This window comes from Pongo abelii, chromosome 15 (genome assembly GCF_028885655.2).
Source record: "Pongo abelii isolate AG06213 chromosome 15, NHGRI_mPonAbe1-v2.0_pri, whole genome shotgun sequence".
Lineage (NCBI taxonomy): Eukaryota > Metazoa > Chordata > Mammalia > Primates > Hominidae > Pongo > Pongo abelii.
The window spans coordinates 41,906,047-41,926,038 of record NC_072000.2 but is presented as its reverse complement, the minus strand read 5'-3'; the positions used below and the strand labels follow the sequence as shown (position 1 = coordinate 41,926,038).

The 19,992-nt window shown below is 38.3% G+C and overlaps 1 protein-coding gene across 1 annotated transcript; it reads left to right on the top strand.

Annotated features, from left to right (window-relative positions):
• The first annotated feature begins 2,951 nt into the window (after positions 1-2,951).
• CLEC14A (C-type lectin domain containing 14A) lies at positions 2,952-9,737 on the top strand. The gene has a single exon (XM_054530059.2). The coding sequence runs from the start codon at positions 7,650-7,652 to the stop codon at positions 9,120-9,122; it is 1,473 nt and encodes a 490-aa protein (XP_054386034.2). The 5' UTR covers positions 2,952-7,649; the 3' UTR covers positions 9,123-9,737.
• The last annotated feature ends 10,255 nt before the right edge of the window (positions 9,738-19,992 follow it).

The following is a 19,992-nucleotide window of genomic DNA, read 5'->3' as shown; positions in this document are numbered from 1 at the left end:
GCCCATCCTCACTGGTCATTAGAGAAATGCAAATCAAAACCACAATGAGATACCATCTCATGCCAGTTAAAATGACAATCATTAAAAAATCAGGAAACAACGGATGCTGCAGACGATGTGGAGAAATAGGAATGCTTTTACACTGTTGGTTGGAGTGTAAATTAGTTCAACTATTGTGGAAGACAGTGTAGCGATTCCTCAAGATTCTAGGACTAGAAATACCATTTGATCCAGCAATCTCATTACTGGCTATATACCCAAAGGATTATAAATCATTCTACCATAAAGACACATGTGGGCCAGGTGCAGTGGCTCACACCTGTAATCCCAACACTTTGGGAGGCCAAGGCGGGCAGATCATGAGGTTGGGAGATGGAGACCACCCTGGCCAACATAGTGAAACCCTGTCTCTACTAAAAATACAAAAATTGGCCGGGCGTGGTGGCATGTAGCTGTATTCCTAGATATTTCACTTCCTTTTTGGCTATTCTACATGGGATTGTGTTCTTGATTGACTCTCAGTCTGAATGTCATTTTTGTATAGAAAAGCTTTTTCTGCATTTATTGAAAAGATCATACGGTTTTTGCTTTTAATTCTGTTCATGTGGTGGTGTATTAATTTTTGATGTGCTGTTTGCTAGTTTTTTGTTGAATATTGTTGTGTCTATGTTTATCAGATTGGTCTGAAGTTTGTCTTTTACGTTGTGATTGCCAGATTTTGTTATCAGGTTGATACTGGTTTCACAGAATGTGTTAGGGAGGAGCTCCTCTGCCTCAATTTTTCGGAATAGGTTCAGTAGGATTGGCCCCAGCTCTTCTTTGTATATCTGGTAGAGTTTGGCTGTGACTCTGTCTGGTCCAGGGCTTTATTTTAGGTTGCTCAGTTTTTTATTTCTGTTTCAATTTCAGAGCTCAATATTGGTCTATTCAGGGTTTCAATCTCTTTCTGATTCAGTCTTTGGAGATTACATGTTTCCAGGAAGTTATTAATCTTCACTAGATTTTTCTAATTTGTGAGCATAGAGTTGTTCATAGTAGCCTGTAAGGATCTTTTGTATTTCTGTGTGATCACTTGTAATGTCATATTTGTCATTTTTGATTGTACCTATTTGGATATTTTCTTTTATATCTTGTTAATCTAGCTAGTAGTCTGTAAATCTTGTTTACTATTTTGAATGACAAACTCTTGGTTTCATTGACATTTTTATGAATTTTGTATCTCAATCTTGTTCAGTTCGCTAATTTTAGTTATTTCTTTTTTCTGCTAGCTTTAGAGTTGGTTTTTTTCTTTTTCTTTTTCCTAGGTGCAAAGTTAATTTATGATATCTTTAACTTCTTGATGAAGGCGTTTAGTGCTATAAACTTTCCTCTTAACACTGCTTTACCTGCATTCCAGAGATTTTAGTAAGTTGTGTCCCTATTTGAATTAATTTCAAAGATTTTTTAAATTTCTGCCTTAATTTCAGTGTTCACCCAGGAGCTATTCAGGAGCAAGTTGTTTAATTTCCATGTATTTGTATAGTTTTGAGAGATCTTCTTAGTATTGCTTTCTATTTTTATTGCACTGTGGTCTGAGAGTGTGCTTGGTATGATTTCAATTTTTTTGAGTTTATTAAGACTTTATGAGTGAGCATGTGGTTGATCTTAGAATATATTCTGTATACAGATCATAAGTATGTTCTCATCTTCTGATCTCATCTCATCTTCTGATCTCATAGTCTGTGATTGTTAGGTGGGGTGTTCTCTAGATGTCTATTAGACCAGTTGATTAAGTGTTGAGTTTAAGTCCAGAGTTTCCTTGTGAGTTTTCTGCCTCAATAATCTATTTAGTCCTGTCAGTGGGGTGTTGCAATCTCCTACTATTATTGTGTGGCTAAGTCTTTTCATATATTAAGAGGAACTTGTTTTATGAATCTGGGTGCTCTGATGTTGGATGTGTATATATTTAGTATAGTTAAGTCTTCTTGTTGGATCACAGCCTTTATCATTATGTAATGCTCTTCTTTGTCCCTCTTGTTATTGACTTAAAGTCTGTTTTATCTGATATAAGAATAGCAACTCCTGCCCTTTTTTGTTTTCTGTTTGCATGGTAGATCTTTCTTTACTCCTTTACTTTGAGCCTATGGGTGTCATTACATGTGAGATGGGTCTTTTGAAGACAGCAGAGAGTTGGGTCATGTCTTTATCCATCTTGGCATTATATATATCTTTTAAGTGAGGCTTTTAGCCCATTTACATTCAGGATTAGTATTGGTATTTGAGATTTTGATCTTGTCACCACGTTGTTAGCTGGGTGTGTTATGTAGACTTGTGTATTTGCTTTATAGTGTCTTTGGGCTATGTGCTTAAGTGTGTTTTGTGGTAGCAGGTGTTGTTATTTCAATTCCATGTTTAGTACTCCCTCGAAGACCTCTTTTAAGGCTGGTCAAGTTGAAATGCATTCCATCAGCCTTTGCTTGTCTGAGAACAATTTTATTTCTCCTTCACCTATGAAGCTTAGTTTAGTGGTATATGGAATTCTTTGTTGAAATTTCTTTGGGATGATAAAAATTGGCCCCCAATCTCTTCTTGCTTATAAGGTTTCTCCTGAGAGGGTCCACTGCTAGCTTTACAAGTTTCCCCCATATGTGACCTGACCCTCCTTTCTAGCTGCCTTTAAGATATTTTTTCAGTGACCATGGTGAATCTGATGACCATGTGCCATGGGGATGGTCATCTTGTATAGTTTCCAGATGGGGTTCTCTGTATTTCATGAGTTAGTATGTAAACCTCTCTAGTGAGATTAGGGAAATTTTCATGTACTATATCCTCAAATATATTTTTCAAGTTGCTTATTCTCTCTCCTTCTCTTTCAGAGATGCCAATGTGTCATAGATTTTGTCTCTTTGCATAATCTCATATTTTTCAGAGGTTTTCTTAACTTTTTCAATTTTTTCTTTATTTTTGTCTGATTCAAAAAACCAATCTTCAAACTCTGAGATTCTTTCTTCAACTTGTTCTATTCTGCTAATAGTTCCAATTGTATTATGAAATCCTTATAGTGAATTTTTCAGCTATAAAAATTCAGTTTGTTTCTTTCCTAAAATGGCTATCTTGTCTTTCCACTCTTGAATTATTTTACTGGATTGCTTGGATTCCTTGGACTGGGTTTCAACTTTTTTCTGAATCCCAATGAGCTTTTTGCCATCCAGATTCTGAATTTTATGTCTGTTATTTCAGTCATTTCGGACTGGTTAAAAACCATTGCTGGATAGCTAGTGGACTTCTTTGGAGGTAAGGGGACACTCTGGCTTTTTGAATTGCTGAAGTTTTTGTGCTGATTCTTTCTTGTCTGGGAAGGTTGGATGTTACTTTAGCTATGATGTAAGTTGACTGTAGTCATTTCTGTATATTCTCAGAGGGCTAAGGCTCTTTACAGGGTCTTTATTTGTGGCTGAATTCTTGCCCTTGGTTTCAGTGGGTGGTATATTAGCAAAATGTTTTTGGAATTGTAGTTTGGGCTGTGATTCAGGAGATTGTGCTTAAGAGTAAAGGTTGGTAGATAGGCACTTAGGTGTGCAACTCTTTTGTATTTCCTCACATTTGCAGCAGTGCTCTGCAGTGCAGGGTGTGCTGGGAGAGAAGTGACTCCACTACCAGGACTTTTCCTGGGCCTTAGGGGAGCTCCCTCTGATCACTGACACCATGCCCATATTTCTTTTGTTAGGTGTTCTGAGCCACAGGGATTCATCTAGCAGAGGCCATGGCAGAGACGTGGGCCATACCTTTTTCAGACTGTCCCTGCAAAGGGAGGTATGTCCTGCTCCTTTGCCAGCCCAAGAAATCACACATCTTACCCTTCTTAGTGCTCTGAGAATGTGGGCTTCTCCCCTACTTGAGTGCTGGCCAGTGATCTTGGTTCAGCACCACAGAACTATGTGCTGTAGTCCTGGGGAGCCAGGACTGGCTCATGGCTCCATCCTCTGGACCCTTGGGCTTGGGTTCTAGGTGCACTAGGGTATCTGAAATGCTCCCAGGCCACGAGGAATGCACTTAGGTGGAGCAAAATGCCCAGGCTGGGTAAAGAAAATGTGGCACATATACAGTATGGAATACTTGCAGTCATAAAAAACGATGAGTTCATGTCCTTTGCAGGGACATGGATGAAGTTGGAAACCATCATTCTCAGCAAACTAACACAAGAACAGAAAACCAAACACCGCATGTTCTCACTCATAAGTGGGAGCTGAACAATGAGAACACATGGACACAGGGAGGGGAACATCACACACCAGGGCCTGTCAGGGGGTGGGGGGCTAGGGGAGGGATAGCATTAGGAGAAATACCTTATGTAGATGACAGGTTGATGGGTGCAGCAAACCACCATGGCACATGTATACCTATGTAACAAACCTGTATGTTCTGCACATGTACTCCAGAACTTAAAGTATAATAATAAAATAAATATACTGAAAATATATTTTAAATGTAATTAACATTTTGATTTTATTTTTACTTTTCATTTTGAAACTCAGCCACTCAGAATTAAATTAATTTTAATTCCTGCTTCATGTCCATTCACTTATTATTTATCCAGATATAGCCATTTTGATTTATTTGTTCATTACTAATTATTTATTTTTAATAATGGAATAAAGATTCCATTATTTGGGTAGTGACACAAAGCCACTGAACGAAACAAAAGCTAGGACTCTATCAACAGCCCATATCAAGCCTGCTAGTTCCCCTAACATTCCATCCTTCTCTTTCCTCTCACCCAAAAGGAGCATCACTAAGAATCTTATGTTTATTGTTTATCTCATTTTATTGTAACTATTTTTCTAAAGAATACACAAACATATATCTAGCACTGTTCTTTTAATTGTATAAAAATGTCAGACTCTGTATAATTTTTGGAACTTCTGTCCATTAACATTGTATTGCTGAAATAAATTCATATTGTTACTTGCCACTATATTGTACTAATTTTGACTCCTATGTAATATTAAATTAGTGAATATACTACAGTTTATTTTTATACTGTTTTTGGATATTTTGATTGATTCAAGGTTTTGTTAATATGAATAGTGTCACTATAAACATTTTTTTACATATCTTCTGTTGTACATGTGCAAAAGTTTCTCTTAGTTTTATACCTTACTGTGGAAGTGCTAGAGTTTGCAAATATTCAATTTTAGTGAAAAAAAGTGTCAAATTTTTCCAAACTGGTTGCTCTAATCTGTAACATGTAAAAGAGCCAATAGATTCACATTTGGTATTGTAAGATTTTTAGGCATTTGGAATCCAGTGGGGGTAAAATGGTTCTATATTATTATCTTAATAAATATTATTAAAAAATAGAAACTTTCCTCCATTTCTAATTTAGTCACATAAACTGTCTATTTCAAACTAATTACAAAACTATTTACATCCTACTTTGAGCTAATTTTTTCTAACTCTTGTGTCATTCCATGATATGGTCATGGTCATGGTCAGTACTCTCATATAGTCATTATGGCCAATGTGTTCTCTGCTATAATCCCACTCCCCTAGACAGAATGTCAGGGAGTGAGATCATGTATTCACTGTAAGCTTTCCAGCTATTCATTCTTTCTTACTGTAGACACTTCATCTCATCCCAAATGATTTTTAAAGCTATCTAAGAACTTTCTATTGACTACTTAAGTTTGAAAAAGATTTTATTAAAAATACTGCGCTACATGGACACATTTACAAACACAGTCTTAAGATTGCAATGGTGTATAGAGAGCTGGCCCAAGTGACTAAGTATTTTTTAAAATCCATTCAATTCGATTTCTGGATTTTCATGTTTCTTTCTTATAAGACACTAAGTTACCTAATTTAAATGCAAAGCCACGTTTAAGGTGATTCTCAGACATCTGAAGAGAAGGACTAAGGAATGTTCTTTAAATTGGGAAATAGGGCGGGCAGGAGAGAAATCCTAGTGCAAAGCTCCATACTCAGCAAAAGCAAGGTAAGTATGATGATGACTCATGGGCTTACTGTTGTTTGTTAAGATACATGGAATTTCCAGGAGGAAAGAAGAATGAGAGTTATGGTAAAAATAAGATGGAAGCATACAGCTGTGATCCTGAAACCTTCCCTCCCACCCCTCATCAACCTGAATACAGTACAACAAAGTGAGCTTATATGCATTATCCATGGAATGGCAACTTTCATTCTGATTCAAGATATTTAAAAGCATCAGACATCTCTAAGAGGGCTTAGCTGAAACTCTTTATGTATTTCTGATGGCAACATACTTGGCCATTATGAACCAAGATAGAATGTATGTTTTCTAAACTGATACTGAATTGTCTAAGTTGCTAACAAGAAATCCTTTCATAACAGTACAGTTTTTAACCTTTACTTTCTTTATTCATCTTTAATTCCTTGCCACTTCTCATTGAGTTGAAATGTTTATATTAAAACAAAACACCCATTGGAATTCTGAAGAAATTGGCTCACCCATCTTTCAAATTACAAGATATTTTTTGACAGTATACAATATTCATTATAATGGAATAAACATTTTAATTTCTTAAGGAACTCTAATTTTCCTTAAAGGAGATGTTTACAACTTACTATTATAAATGCTGCCACTCAATCATAGGAGAAAATGATACTAAAATAGTTCAAGGCTAAAATCACACATAGGGCAGTTGTTCTCGAATACTTATAAGGCCACGAACTCATTTATGTATAACCTATAAACTTGAAGAATGTTTGAACCAATACAGTGGCAAGGAAAGCTAACAACCTAACTGTTCAGATCTATGGCCATTATTTTTCATTTAGTCCTAGAAATACATTTCCTTTCTTTAATGAATCAATATGGTCCATCTCAAAGAGACACACGTGGAAGTGAAAAATAAATTTCTAAAGCAAGTGCTGATGGAAGAAGCAGAATTTCCCATTTAAAATACCCAAACAACTCCAAATTCTTTAGTAGTTAGCACTCCTGAAATCTCTTGACATAATAGAGAAGCAAAGACCCATAGAGAGATATGCGGTTAAATAGTGCTGCCTCTGGTGGCGAAAGGAGTTGCTAAGTTGTTTCACAACATATTTTTCCCCCACAGGCACAGGCCCCCCGAACACTGGAGCCGTCTACGAATTATTCTGACGCTAACTCCACAGCTCCGGACAGAAACACAATAGACGGGCGTGGTCTTATAATCATAAGCCAGTTCCTTTCTCCAGTCCTTCCTGCCTATGTTCGCATATGTGTTATGGGTTCTGCGGTCCTGATGAAACTCCCTGAACGGAGAAAAACCACACTCTTCATCTCAGTGGCGAGTTTCTCCTCTTGCTCTAAGCAGGGTGTTTGACCTTCTAGTCGACTGCGTCCCCTGTACCCGGCGCCAGCTGTGTTCCTGACCCCAGAATAAATCAGGGCTGCAGGGGCCTGGCAGCGCTCCGCACACATTTCCTGTCGCGGCCTAAGGGAAACTGTCGGCCGCTGGGCCCGCGGGGTGATTCTTGGCAGTTGGGGGGTCTGTCGGGAGCGAGGGCGGAGGGGAAGGGAGGGGGAACAGGGTTGGGGAAGCCAGCTATAGAGGGCGGTGACCGCGCTCCGGAGACAGCTCCGCGTCCTCGAGCGGGACAGATCCAAGTTGGGAGCAGCTCTGCGTGCGGGGCCTCAGAGAATGAGGCCGGCGTTCGCCCTGTGCCTCCTCTGGCAGGCGCTCTGGCCCGGGCCGGGCGGCGGCGAACACCCCACTGCCGACCGTGCTGGCTGCTCGGCCTCAGGGGCCTGCTACAGCCTGCACCACGCTACCATGAAGCGGCAGGCGGCCGAGGAGGCCTGCATCCTGCGAGGTGGGGCGCTCAGCACCGTGCGTGCGGGCGCCGAGCTGCGCGCTGTGCTCGCGCTCCTGCGGGCAGGCCCAGGGCCCGGAGGGGGCTCCAAAGACCTGATGTTCTGGGTCGCACTGGAGCGCGGGCGTTCCCACTGCACCCTGGAGAACGAGCCTTTGCGGGGTTTCTCCTGGCTGTCCTCCGACGCCGGCGGTCTCGAAAGCGACACGCTGCAGTGGGTGGAGGAGCCTCAACGCTCCTGCACCGCGCGGAGATGCGCGGTACTCCAGGCCACCGGTGGGGTCGAGCCCGCAGGCTGGAAGGAGATGCGATGCCACCAGCGCGCCAACGGCTACCTGTGCAAGTACCAGTTTGAGGTCTTGTGTCCTGCGCCGCGCCCCGGGGCCGCCTCTAACTTGAGCTATCGCGCACCCTTCCAGCTGCACAGCGCCGCTCTGGACTTCAGTCCACCTGGGACCGAGGTGAGTGCGCTCTGCCGGGGACAGCTCCCGATCTCAGTTACTTGCATCGCGGACGAAATCGGCGCTCGCTGGGACAAACTCTCGGGCGATGTGTTGTGTCCCTGCCCCGGGAGGTACCTCCGTGCTGGCAAATGCGCAGAGCTCCCTAACTGCCTAGACGACTTGGGAGGCTTTGCCTGCGAATGTGCTACAGGCTTCGAGCTGGGGAAGGACGGCCGCTCTTGTGTGACCAGTGGGGAAAGACAGCCGACACGTGGGGGGACCAGGGTGCCCACCAGGCGCCCGCCGGCCACTGCAACCAGCCCCGTGCCGCAGAGAACATGGTCAATCAGGGTCGACGAGAAGCTGGGAGAGATACCACTTGTCCCTGAACAAGACAATTCAGTAACATCTGTTCCTGAGATTCCTCGATGGGGATCACAGAGCACGATGTCTACCCTTCAAATGTCCCTCCAAGCTGAGTCAAAGGCCACTATCACCCCATCAGGGAGCGTGATTTCCAAGTTTAATTCTACGACTTCCTCTGCCACTCCTCAGGCTTTCGACTCCTCCTCTGCCGTGGTGTTCATATTTGTGAGCACAGCAGTAGTAGTGTTGGTGATCTTGACCATGACAGTACTGGGGCTTGTCAAGCTCTGCTTTCACGAAAGCCCCTCTTCCCAGCCAAGGAAGGAGTCTATGGGCCCGCCGGGTCTGGAGAGTGATCCTGAGCCCGCTGCTTTGGGCTCCAGTTCTGCACATTGCACAAACAATGGGGTGAAAGTCGGGGACTGTGATCTGCGGGACAGAGCAGAGGGTGCCTTGCTGGCGGAGTCCTCTCTTGGCTCTAGTGATGCATAGGGAAACAGGGGACATGGGCACTCCTGTGAACAGTTTTTCACTTTTGATGAAACGGGGAACCAAGAGGAACTTACTTGTGTAACTGACAATTTCTGCAGAAATCCCCCTTCCTCTAAATTCCCTTTACCCCTTCCTCTAAATTCCCTTTACTCCTTCCTCTAAATTCCCTTTACTCCACTGAGGAGCTAAATCAGAACTGCACACTCCTTCCCTGAAGATAGAGGAAGTGGAAGTGCCTTTAGGATGGTGATATTGGGGGACCGGGTAGTGCTGGGGAGAGATATTTTCTTATGTTTATTCCGGAGAATTTGGAGAAGTGATTGAACTTTTCAAGACATTGGAAACAAATAGAACACAATATAATTTACATTAAAAAATAATTTCTACCAAAATGGAAAGGAAATCTTGTATGTTGTTCAGGCTAGGAGTATATTGGTTCGAAATCCCAGGCAAAAAATAAAAAATAAAAAATTAAAGGATTGTTGATAACCCAGACTCAAATATCATTGGCTTCCTCCAGGAATAATTAGGAACAGCTGAGGGCATGCTGGGAGTAAGCAGCAAGAGTGCATTCTGCTTTTAGATTGAGAGAGAGGTCCTTAAGTTCCTCGAATGAGACACAGATCTTTAAGAACTAGTAACTTTTCCATTGATTCTTTTATCCTTTCTTTTCAAAGTCACTGCTGCTTGTGTGCTTTGCTATAAATCGAAAGTGTAGTGTTGCCAGAATTGCTGGCTCTGGAAGCAAATTATAGTTGACCACCAATTCAAGTGTTTACTTTATGTCCTTGCCCAAGGAAACACATAATTTGCGTTTTCCCGTTCCAGTGTTTGTGCTCTCCAGTGTAATGACCTCCCCAAGCAAATAGCCGTCTCCTAAACATCAAGATGCTCATCCTCATCTTCAATTATGGTGATGTTAATTCTCAATTAAAACATTAATGCTAAGTATTGATTTGCAATCTTCTGGTTGCATCAAAGAGAAAGTAAGCTGGTTTTCCTCCAAAGTTGCTAAGTTGTTGTGCATTTTTAAACCCATGGAAAAACTTGAACACCAAGCCATTTTCTTTTTCTCTTGATTAGAATGTGTGCAATAACAATACTTGCTCATTTTGGAGTGATTATAATCTTACAAGTGTTTACATGGGCAAAGGCATGGTAAACAGTTTACCATAAGAAATAATAGTATAAGAAATAAGTGACAAATTTTAAAAAATCTATCATCTTGTTATAACTGGGGGTATTAGAAAATAATCTAAATGAAGCACTCCTATGAAAAATAATTAAGACATAATAAAAATCACTGTCTCGTGGAATCAAAGTCCCTAGAAGATATCCCACTTTTATTAGTATGCTGAGACTTTAAAACTAAGAGTGTGGGGGTTGGTGCATGCAGAGAGGCAGAGAAACAAGCTTAGTAACAGAGAGGAATAAAAACAGAAGCTTACACTTTATTTTCACAGAATTATTTTAATGTTTTTGAGTGTACAATATATACAATGGAAAACAGACTTACAATTAGTAAGTGACCAATTATAAAATATTACTAAAAAATTAAAACAGCTCAATCCGTAAATTCATTTCCTAAATATAAATATATATATTTAGTATTATAACATTAAAAGAATAAAACAATAGGTAACTTGCCTCATATACTAAATATGTTTCTAAATAGTTACACTTAAATAAAATTACAGAAAAATTAGAATTAACAACATTTAGGGGAATTTTAAATATTATTTTACAAGTGAAATTAAAAATCAAGTAAGTACAGTAAATGGCTTGCCCATGTTCCCCAACCTGACTTGTCAGAGTATATCTCAGTTCATCTCAATCTTGGTGTTTTATCTTTCCTCTTCACATGCTCTCTCAGTAGAGAAGGTATAAATTTGAGTAGAATATATGATGCTTTCTTTTGTAATTTGAAAAATAGCTTTATCTATAAGTGAGCTGAACTGTTTTGTGTGTGTGTGTGTGTGTGTGTGTATGTGTGTATACATAGTCATGCATTGCTTTACAATAGGGATACATTCTGAAAAATGTGTTTTTAGGCAATTTCGTCATGTGTCAACACCATAGCACGTACTTACAAAAACCTAGGTGGTATAACCTATTACACCCCTAGGCTACAAACCTGTATAGCATGTTACAGCACTGAATACTGTAGGCAATTTTAACACAGTGGTATCTCTGTATCTAAACAGATCTAAACATAGAAAAGGTACAATTAAATTACAGTATAAAAGATAAAAAATGATACACTTTATTGTATAGGGTACTTACCATGAATGGAGCTTTTTAAAGGACTGGAAGTTGCTCTGGGTGATTCAGTGAGGAAGCAGTGAGTGAATGTGAATGTGAAGGCCTGGGACACTTTATAAACGCTGTACACTTAGGCTACGCTAAAATTATTTTAAAAATTTTACCTTCAGTAACAAACTAACCTGTAACTTTTTTTACTTTAACTTTTTTTACTTTAAAAACTTTTTAATTTTTAAACTCTTTGACTCTTACGTAATAACACTTAGCTTGAAACACAAACACATTGTACAGCTGTACAAAAATATTTTCTTTCTTTATATTCTTATTCTATAAACATTTTTTGAAATTTATTTATTTTTTACTTTTTAAACTTCATTATTTAAGTGGCCTATTGAAGTCTCTGTTATTATTAGGTTGTCTATTTCTCCTGTCAATTCTGCCAGGTTTTGTTTCATGTATTTTGGGGGCTCTGTTGTCATGTGCTTGTACGTTTATTATATTTCCAGACAAATGAGCCCTTTTATCATTATAAAATGTCCGTCTTTATTTTTAGTGAGAGATCTTGTTTAAAGTCTATTTTGTGTGGTATTAGTTGTCTTATGGCTGTCTTTATGCTTGGTATGGGCTTTTTACATCCTTTAGCTTTCAGCCACTTAAGCTTTTGAATCTAAATTGTGTCTCTTTTAGGCAGCTCATATTTTGACCATTTTTTAATAATCCATTGTTCAGTCTCTGCCTTCTGATTGAAGTGTTTCATACATGTGTGTTTAATATAATTACCACTAAGAGAAGATTTACACCTACTGTTTCTATTTGTTTTCCACGTCTTATGTCTTTTTTGTTCTTTTATTTCTTTATTATTGTTTTATTTTTTATCAAGTAAATATTTTTAAAATTACCATTTTAATTCTCGTATTGTCTCTTTTCCTTTTGTAAAGTTCTTTTCCAAGTAATTACCCTGAGGATTACAATTAATATCTTAACTTAAAAACTATATAATTAGGATGAAGATCAATTTAATTTTAATAGTTTACAAAATTTTGCTCCAATGTGGCTATATTCTTTTCCTCCTCCTTTGTGCTATTCCTGCTAGTCAGATTATATCTTTACACTATAACAATTTTGTAATTATTGCTTCATGCAGTTTTTTTAAGAGACGGGGTCTCATTCTGTCACCCAGGCTGGAGTGAAGTGGCACAATGATAGCTAATTGTAATCTCAAACTTCTGAGCTCAAGTGATCCTCTCAGGCTTCCAAGTAGCTGAGATTCTAGGTGCATGCCACCACACCCAGATAATATTTTTGTATTTTTGTAGAGCTGGAGTCTCACTTTGTTGCCCAGGCTAATCTCAAACTCCTGGCCTCAGGCGATCCTCCCACCTTGGGTTCCCAAAGTGTTGGGATTACAGGCATGAGCCACTTTGCCTGGCCTGCAGTTACCTTTTAAATTAGGTAAGAGAAGAAAAGAGTTACAAGCAAAAACTAAATTTATACTGTATTTTGTAGTTACCTTTACCAGTGCTCTATTTCTTTGTGTGGATTTGTTATTGGCTAGTGTCCTTTCATATTATCACGAAGGACTCCCTTTAATGTTTTCTTTTGTAGGGTATATCTGCTAGTGACAAATTATCTGGTTTTGTTTAACTGAGAATGCCCTAAATTCTTCTTCTATTTTTTAAAGAATAATTTGGCTAGATATAGAACTTTTGGTTAAGAGTCTTTTCCTTTTAACACTTTGCTTATGTCATTTTACTGCCTCCTGAACTTCATAGTTTCTGATAGAAGTCAGCTGTTCATTTTATTAAGGATCCCCTTTACATCTTGAATTGTTTTTCCACTTGCTATTTAAGCTTCTTTTCTGTGACTGCTTTTCACTTTCTTTGTGTGAATCATAACTTTTCATTGAAAACTAGATGTTTTAAATAATATAATGTGGCAACTCTTTCAATCTATTTTCTGACAGCCACAACACAGTTTGTTGTTGCTGCTGCTGTTCATTCAGTTACTTTCCTTGATTGGTTCTAAAAAGTCTTTATTATCTGGCATATGTGGCCACTGAGCTAACTTCTAACTCTGTTCAGTTAACTTAGTGTTCAGCAAATGAAATAGACTTTTTTTTTCTTTTGAGCCAGAGTCTCGTTCTGTCACCCAGGCTGGAGTGTAGTGGTGCGATCTCGGCTCACTGCAACCTCCACCTCCTGGGTTCAAGCAGTTCCCCTGCCTCAGCCTCCCAAGTAGCTAGGACTACAGGCTGCGCGCTAATTTTTTGTATTTTAGTAGAGATGAGGTTTCACCATGTTGGTCGGGATGGTCTCGATCTCCTGATCTCGTGATCTACCGTCCTCGGCCTCCCAAAGTGCTGGGATTACAGGTGTGAGCCACTGCGCCTGGATGAAAGATTTTTTTAATGATCAGGCCAATAAATTTTCATTCCTTTGTGGAAGGGCACTGCTTGGTGTCAGAGCAGGCCTTCACAGTTCTGCCTTGGACTTCACTTAGTGCTTTTGCAGGGCCTCAGTGTCACTCAGAGGGAAGAAATTAAGAGCCTTCTCAGATCTTTCCTGGGTAGTACACAGCCTTACACAATCATATACTTTCCTAGATCCCCAGGAATACATTGGAGCTTTATAAAGGCCCTTATAGACAACTCTTTCTCCATATCTTCCTTTTCAGTTTTTGTCCAGCTTCTTGTTTGCCGTAATTGGCATCACAACTTCTATTAGTTTCCTATGGCTGCTCTAACAAATTGCCGCATACTGTTGCTTTAATTCTGCTTAAAATAATAGAAATTTATTCTTTCACAGCTCTGGAGGTTAGCAATTTGGACTCAAGGTATTGACAAGACCATGTTTCCTGTCATGTCTCTAAGAATCATTCATTGCTTCTTCCTAGCATCTCATGATTGACAGCAATCCTTGGTGTTCCCCAGATTGCAGCTGCATCACTCCAATCTCTACCTCTGTTGTCACATAGCCTTCTTACTTCTCTGTGTGTGTCTCTTCTGTGTGTCTATGTCCAAATTTCCCTTTCCTTATAAGGACACCAGTAACTGGATTTAAGGCCTACTTTAAGCCAGTAATCCTATTTTAATTTGATTACATCTGCAAAGACCTTATTTTCAAATAAGGTCACATTCACAGGTACCAGGATCTAATTTAAACATGTTTCTGGAGGACACAGTGGAATCCACAATAAGCATTCCATAGTATTTTTCTTCTTATATTGTGCTTCTCAAATCCATATCTTCTATCTCAAGCTATAGTCCTATGTTTTTCCTCCTTTGAGAAGCTGCTATGTTAATTAATTGCCACTTAATGTTTTGAACAAATACTCTAGAAATAGGACTTTTCCCACTGAGTGAACTCTGAATCATGTCAAATAATAATTTCTGTGAATGGGGCTTTTCCATGAAGCTCAGTGACAGGTCAAATAGTGATAATTCTGTGTGGATGGGGCTCTATTAAAGCTTCAAACCTGTTCTGCCCCTCCTAGTGGCTGCTAGGATGATGGTCTTCACAGCTACTATGTTTGCAATGCTGCTGCTTTTTAAGGCTTCTGCAGAGCTGGGCAATGGAAGCTGAAACTAGGCCAAGTTAAAATGCCATAAAGCTCACTATTCTTACCAAGATTTAGCTATTTTTCTTGAATAAACACTTTTTGGGCTATTGCAGATCTTTGGTTAATTTTAAGAGTACCAAAGGATATGATTTTGACAATTTTTTCCACGTTCCTCGCTGCTTTTAAGAAGGAGCAGATTTTTCAGAGAAATTCACTTTTCCATCTGGAAGTACCACCCATGTGTTGCATTTAGATGTCTTTGTAGTCTTCTTCAGTCTAGAAGAATTCCCAAGTCATTCCTTGACTTCAATGACATCAGCAGTTTTTGAGATTATTGGACAGATTTACTTTGTAGCATGTTCTTAATAGGGTTTGTTTTTCATCCAGGTTGTGCATCTTTGGATGGAATATTATAGAAGTGATGCTTTGTTTCCCTTGCTTTTGATTCTTAGCAGTTGGCATATGATTTCGAATTGTCACATTATGTGTGATGTCAACTTTGATCATTCAATTAAGGTGGTGTTTGCCAGACTTCTTAACTATAAATTCTTCCTTCATAATTAATAAGTGTTTTGTGGGGAGGTAATTTGATACTGTGTAAATATAAGGTTCCTCATGAAACTTTCAATATTTATATCAGTATATATTTATGAACTTCTATTTTATTCAAAAAGTTACTATCATCATTTACTTTGATATTTAAATTATCTTGGATTTAGGCAGTGTGATCCCCTTCAGGTTGTCTCCTATGTCCTTCTGACAGGCTCCCAACCTTCGTGGATAGTTCTTTGCTTTCTGGCACAAGAAAATAGCCCAGACTCATTTTGTACTTCCTCTGCTCAAGTCCAAGAAGCTTCAGTTAATTTTAGGGAAAAATGGTCATCAGAAAACATGATCTATGTACTAGATATACTCATTGCTTTGAAGTTATTGTTGTTACTAGGTGTCTTCTCAAAAAAGAGCGTTAGGAAATGTATGTTTGTGTTTACGTGTGTATGTGTATGCATAAATATACATAAACCTACAATATACACACACGTATACATGTGTTTATACCTACATTTTTCCTAAATCTATCTTATCTATTTATACTTCCATTTGTATTGAAAACCATAACTCACACCAATATCTCTAATTCCAATCCAACACCATAGGGTTCAGTCTTCTCATCCCACTTGGTCTCTGTTACTCTGCTCTTGGCTGCCATCCCTTGAAGATGTCCTCTTCAAGCCACTTGGGTTCTGATCCCAAACAGCCACCTGTTACTAGCCGCCCTGCCTTTGTGAAAGTTCTCTTCTTCCTGCTTGGGCTCAGACACTAAACTGGGCCACCATCTGGGCCATTCTCTATACACCACTCAGACTCTAACATTTTGCTCTTGGGCATGATGCCTCCCCATTCTACTGGCATGGACACTGACCCTGCTTAGCCCCACTTAATGACGTTTTGGCTAAATTGTTTCAAAAAGGAAAGGAAGGGAAGATGAAGAGTTATTGAATTCCTATCACAATTTATGCTTACCCATCTACACATATCCATGTACTTTTTAAAAACTGTCTTTAAAAAAACTATCTAAAACAACCTGTTCCTTTCACTTCATCTGGAAATCCCCCATTATTTTTCAGGTATAAGATAGAATATCATTTTACCCAAAAGGTGTTTCCAAAGTCCTAACTCTAGGATAGGATCTAATGGTCACACATCCTATCACCTCAGTGTCTGGCACATAGGAGGTTTTGTGTATGTGTGTGTGTATGTTTTAATATCCCTGCTTCTTAACCTATATCTCAAATTTCTAATGATTATTTAGAAGGATTGAATATAGGTTCTTATGCCACCTTAAATGCTATAGAAAGAATGTGTCTTACTATAGGTTAACTATTTAGAGGTTTCTAAAAATTAATTGATTCCAATACCTATTTATTGCCAAAAAGGAAAAAATCATCAATATTAAGTTAAAAATAACATCTTGTTTTGGCAGATATTTGCAAAAATATAACTGATTTGATGAAATATCTTCACTTATAGGTCAAGTTCTTTTAGTTACCTAGAGATATATTTAGCAGCTCGTTTACATTGGAGGACACCTTGTGAGGTTATGCTGCTTAGCGTTAAATATTTTATAAGAAATTACTGGCATGTCTCCTCAGCCAAACTGAGTGATTATTAATGCATAAGTAGAAAATTATCAGAGTTGTACATACTTTAAGGGTATATGTAATGTTTTGATACATGTATGCTATGTGTAGTTATTAAATTGGGGTAACTGGGATATTCATCACCTCAAACATTTATCTTTTATTTGTGTTGGGAACATTACAATTCTTCTCTTCTAGCAATTTTGAAATATATAATAAATTATTATTATTAACTATAATTTCCCTACTATAATATCAAATACTAGAACTCATTCCTTCTATCTACATTTTGGTACCCATTAATCAACTTCTCTTCATCCCACTCTTCTCCTTTCCCTTCTTAGCCTCTGGTAACCACCATTCTACTCTCTACCTTCATGAGATACACTTTTTTTTAGCTCTCACATATGAGTGAGAACATATGATATTTGTATTTCTGCGCCTCGCTTGCTTCACTTAACATAATGACTTCCAGTCTTATCCGTGTTGCTGCAAATGACAGCACTGCATTCTTTCTATGCCTGAATTCTATTCCATTGTGAATTTGTACCACATTTTCTTTATCCATTCATCCATTGATAGACACCTAACATCATTTTGAGATTATGCTAAGTGAAATAGGCCAGTAACAAAAGAACAAATGCTGTATAATTCCACTTATATCAAGTATAAGTGATTTCATATCTAGGCTGTTATGAATAGTGCTGCAATAAACATGAAAATGCAGATATCTCTTCAATGTATTAATTTTCTTTCTTTTGGATGCATACCCAGCAGTGGGATTGCTGGATTACATGGTAGTTCTATTTTTAGTGTTTAAAAGAACCTCTATACTGTTTTCCATAGTGGCTGTACCAATTTCCTTCCTTTCAACAATGTACAAATGTTCCCTTTTCTCCACACCTTTACCAGCATTTGTTATTTTTTGTCATTTTGATAACAGCCATTCTAACTAGGGTGGTATGATACCTCATTGTGGTTTTGAATTACCTTTCACTGATTATTAGTGATGTTGAACATTTTCTTATGTACCTGTTAGTCATTTGTATGCCTTCTTTTGAGAAATGTCTATTCAGGTGTTTTGCCCATTTTTAAATTAGATTATTTGTTGTTTTTTGCTGTTGAACTGTTTGGATTTCTTATACATTCTGGAACAATATTTAACATATTAATCTCCTGTCAGATGGAAAGTTTGCAGATATTTTCTCCCATTCTGCAAGTTGTCTCTTCACTATATTAATTGTTGCCTTTGCTGTGCAGAAGCTTTTTAGCTTGATATAATCCCATTTGTCAATTTTTGCTTTCGTTGCCTGTGCTTTTGAGGTCTTACCCCAAAAATCTTTGCCCAAACTCGTGTCCTATGGCATTTTCCCAGTGTTTTCTTCTAGTAGTTCATCTATCCCCCAGTGCCAGGGCAAGATGGAAACTTCCTGGAACATAGGTCATTCCTATGGGTAAGAAAAAAACTAAGAGGGAGAGAATTTTATGGTGAATAGTCAAAGCCAGGCAGCACTAAGAAAAATAAGAAGGAGCTGAATTCACCTTGTGGCAAGATTAGCTTTCTGTCATCAGAAATAGAACTCAAAAACTGAGTTCTCTTACTGAAGAATAAAGACATTTCTATTTGTACATATTTAGGTATTATTAGTGGTTTGTTTAGAAAATATCACATATATTTTGTCTGTACGATAGAGGTAATGTTAACTGCCTCATAAGAATATTATGAAAAAATGAATATAGAGACTTATTACAGTATCCTGGAGTAGTGTAAGCACTTATCAACAATCTTAGTAGCAGACTGAAGATAAAAACTATGAAATGCCGGTATCGTGATATTTACAAATCACTCAGACCACACCCACTCGAGGTTTTAGGAAATCTTATTAATGTCATTATAAACTAGTGAACACAATTTAAGAGTCCTGAGAATGAGAAAACAAGTCTACTGGTCCGCAACTCTGAAAAAGTTACTAACTAACCAGTTATGTGATATGAGATGTGATAGGAGCTGGCAGTGATTCTCATTATTATTTGGAAAAGAGATCTCTGCTCAATTCCCACATTTCCCCCTCTTTCCAATGACAGAACTGGGTCCATATTGTATTGAACTAAAGGGTACTAAATGGATACTTACATGTCGCCAGAAGGCTTCCTTCTTAAAGCCCAGAATATGAGTATGTCCTCTGAATGATCCAGCTCAATAGGTAAGTTCTCCTGGAATTACTGTGCCATAGAAGGCAGTAACTATAGTTTATTCCCTGGACAAGCCCCAGATGGTCTACTCTCCAGTGCTGTAATTGTTTATATATCAACAATGTTAAGGGTCTCATTTTGGCAGATACCATTATTACCCATACACCCTGCTTGGCTGAAAGTATTTTTTTCCCCACTACTCTCCTCACCAAAATATATAGGATGCTCCAAAAAATGATAAGCCAAATAAAACTGCTTTAAATTCTTTTTCTAAGATGGTTGAATATAAATAATAAAGAACAGAAAACAATCACAGATTATTCTAATATGTTGCAATAACCACATTGCACTTTTTTATAGTCCTATAATATCTGCATAACAACTTTTTATAGAGAAAATATTTTACATTTGTTATCTTGCTTTATTTAGCCTCACAAAATCCCTGCAAAACTGGGGGAGGAATAGCTGCAGTATCTACAACAGTCCTCAAGATGAGTCCTACAGAATTATTGAGATTGTTATCATAGGCAGATCAGTAAGGTTCCTCATTTTAACAAGAAGTCCTCCTCCTTGAAAAGGTAGGAAACCAAAGAGTTTTATAGGGAGTAAAATTTCTATGTTCTTGAAGCTGAGTCACATTTGACTGAACTTTTCAGGTTTCTGTGAAAGCTAAGTCAGAATTAAAACTTTTTATTTATGCTTCGGTTATATTTGGCAGG

Bases quoted from the DNA above. Each gene is read 5' to 3' on its own strand.
- CLEC14A (XM_054530059.2), top strand. From the start codon at position 7,650: ATGAGGCCGGCGTTCGCCCTGTGCCTCCTCTGGCAGGCGCTCTGGCCC.